Genomic DNA, 2,753 nt, shown 5'->3' with positions numbered 1-2,753 from the left:
TTTTTTTTCTTTTTTTTTTTTTTTTTGCTTTTTTTTTTATTTCGTTTTTCTTTTACACTTTCCGTTATTCCCTAGCAATACTTTCTCCCTCACTATACTGCTCTTTTTTCTATTTTTCATTTTCGCTCTCTTTTATCTTTCCTTTGCCTGTAATATATTTACATATGCATATATATATACATATATACATATCTTTCTTCCTTACAAGGATACCCACACCCAACAAACCCCAAATACCATTGCGTATTATTCTTCCGTCTTGTTCGTTTTTTCATTCTGCTGGTATACACATATACCCTACACAAACACACACACATAAGTAAATATATTATATTCATATATACATATACATATATATATAACTTTATTCCTTACAAGGATACCCACACCCAACAAACCCACCCCAACATACCCTTGCGTTTAATTCGTTCATTTTACCACTCTGCTGGTATACACACATACCCTACACAAACACACACACACATAAGTAAATATATATATATATATTCATTCACACACACATACATACATACATACACTTCCACACATACAAACAGAGAGAATTACTGCACTGTGACACTCTTTGCAAGATTACGTGGACAGTCCACGTTATGCCCGCGGCGCACAGCGAGATAATACGCCAGTAACTGCAGTGGCAGAATGTTAATCACACCTTGTAAACAATCCACCACTGTTGGAACTTCCACACACAACTCTGCAGCCTTTGCAATCTCCATATCCTTTTGTGTAATAATAGACACCAGTCGTCCACCCCGTGCCTTTACTTGTTGAATAGCACTCTTACTCCGCTCAAAGTAACGATCATGTGTACAGAAGGCAATGACTCTTGACTGTGAGTCCACCAATGCAATTGGACCATGTTTTAATTCCCCCGCATGAACGCCTTCTGTATAGACATAACTCACTTCTTTTACTTTTAATGCGGATTCCAATGCGGTGGCGTAGTCGTAACCACGACCCAGTACCAATATCGTATCCGCATCCTTCCACTCCTCCGCAATAGTCTTCACAGTCTTTTCCACATTCTTTAAACAATGTCCAATCGCCGATGGAAGTTCATTTAGTCCATGTATAATCTCCACTCGTCGTTTCTGAATACGTTCATAATCCTTACTCTTACTCTCATATTGACTGAGCAATAAGGCAAATAAGGTAAGTACAATCATTTGCGAGGTGTATGCCTTTGTAGAGGCCACTCCCACTTCCACACCGGCATTTAACATCATTGTATAATCCGTCTGACGAAGTACACTCGATCCCGGCACATTTGTAAGCCCCACAAGAATAGCACCACTCTTTTTACAGTGTTGAAGAGATACTAATGTATCCGCAGTCTCACCAGATTGAGAAACAAACACACAGAGATCATTCTTGTGAACCGTGGGTTCTCGATCCATAAAGTCTGGGGCATTCTCCACACAAATATTCATCCCGGGAAGAAGTTCCTCAAAGATGGGACGAACAGCAATACAACTGTGAAAAGAAGTACCGCAGGCAATTAACATAATACGATTAGCAGCTCGAAGTTTGTTGAGTACATTATCATCAAATCCTTCCATATGAACAGTGGAGGTTTGGAAATCAAGACGAGCATGCATAGATCGAGTTACCGTTTCTGGTTGTTCATGAATTTCTTTTAGCATGAAATGATCATACCCATTCTTTGATAAACCCTCTGGGGTATGATCAATGATTTGAGTTGTACGCTTAACAGGAATTGCCTCAACCTTCGCAGTAGTAGTAGTATTAGCATTATCGTTATTATTATTATTATTATTTTCCTCATCTGTAGAAGAAGTGGTTGTATAGAAGGAAAGTACACCATCATGAAAGTGGGCAATATCATCATCTTCCAGGAAAACAACTTCTTGTGTATAAGAAATGAAGGAATTCGCATCAGAGGCTAAATAAATCTCACAGGCATCGGATACAATTTCATTTTCCTTTGCACCATTCTTATTTCCATTCACACCTTCTGCTGTTGTTGTTGTTGTTTTCTTTTTTTCTTGGCGAATACCCACCACCAGTGGTGAACTCTTTCGACAAGCAATTAATTCTCCAGGGAAATGTTTGGATTTGATTAATAATGCATACGCCCCATCCACTATTCCAGTAAGCTTTGCTGTGAGTTCCACAAAGGAGAGTGTTGGTTCCTGTGAGAAGAGATATTCCACCAATACCGCAATCACTTCCGTATCGGTATCACTATCAAAGTGATATCCCTTTTCCAATAACATTTCCTTCACAGACATAAAGTCTGTAATCATCCCATTATGCACAATGGCAAACTCTTTATTATTACTCATCTGTGGATGACAATTGGAAACAGACGGAACTCCGTGTGTGGCCCAGCGTGTATGGGCAATTCCCACATGATTATCAAACTCCGTATCCAACTCCAATGTAGCGGCATGTTCCTTATCAAATACCAACGATCGCAGTTGTTCAATATTGCCTACACTGCGAATACAGGCGAGTGGCTCTTTCGTGTTGGCGTTATCTACACAGACGCCGGCGCTATCGTAACCACGATACTCCACAGCTTTAAGTCCATCCAGTAATGTGTTGAGAATCTCACGTTTGGTCCGTCGCACATGATAGTTCACATAGGCAAAAATACCACACATTCCTTTCCTCAAAAATAAATAATAATAAGATTAAATGTAATATATAAATATAAATACAACTATAATATTATATGTATCTATATATATATATATATATATATATAT

At 38.5% G+C, this 2,753-nt stretch overlaps 1 protein-coding gene across 1 annotated transcript; it reads right to left on the bottom strand.

Annotated features, from left to right (window-relative positions):
- Nucleotides 1–563: 563 nt before the first annotated feature.
- TM35_000361880 (putative glucosamine-fructose-6-phosphate aminotransferase) lies at nucleotides 564–2,648 on the bottom strand (the record flags this gene model as incomplete). The annotated part of the gene is made up of 1 exon (XM_029029373.1): nucleotides 564–2,648. One exon carries the CDS (start codon nucleotides 2,646–2,648, stop codon nucleotides 564–566), a length of 2,085 nt encoding a protein of 694 aa, XP_028879394.1.
- Between the last annotated feature and the right edge of the window lie 105 nt (nucleotides 2,649–2,753).

This window comes from Trypanosoma theileri (genome assembly GCF_002087225.1).
Source record: "Trypanosoma theileri isolate Edinburgh chromosome Unknown TM35_Tth_36_V1, whole genome shotgun sequence".
Lineage (NCBI taxonomy): Eukaryota > Euglenozoa > Kinetoplastea > Trypanosomatida > Trypanosomatidae > Trypanosoma > Trypanosoma theileri.
This window is presented reverse-complemented; position numbering and strand designations above follow the sequence as displayed.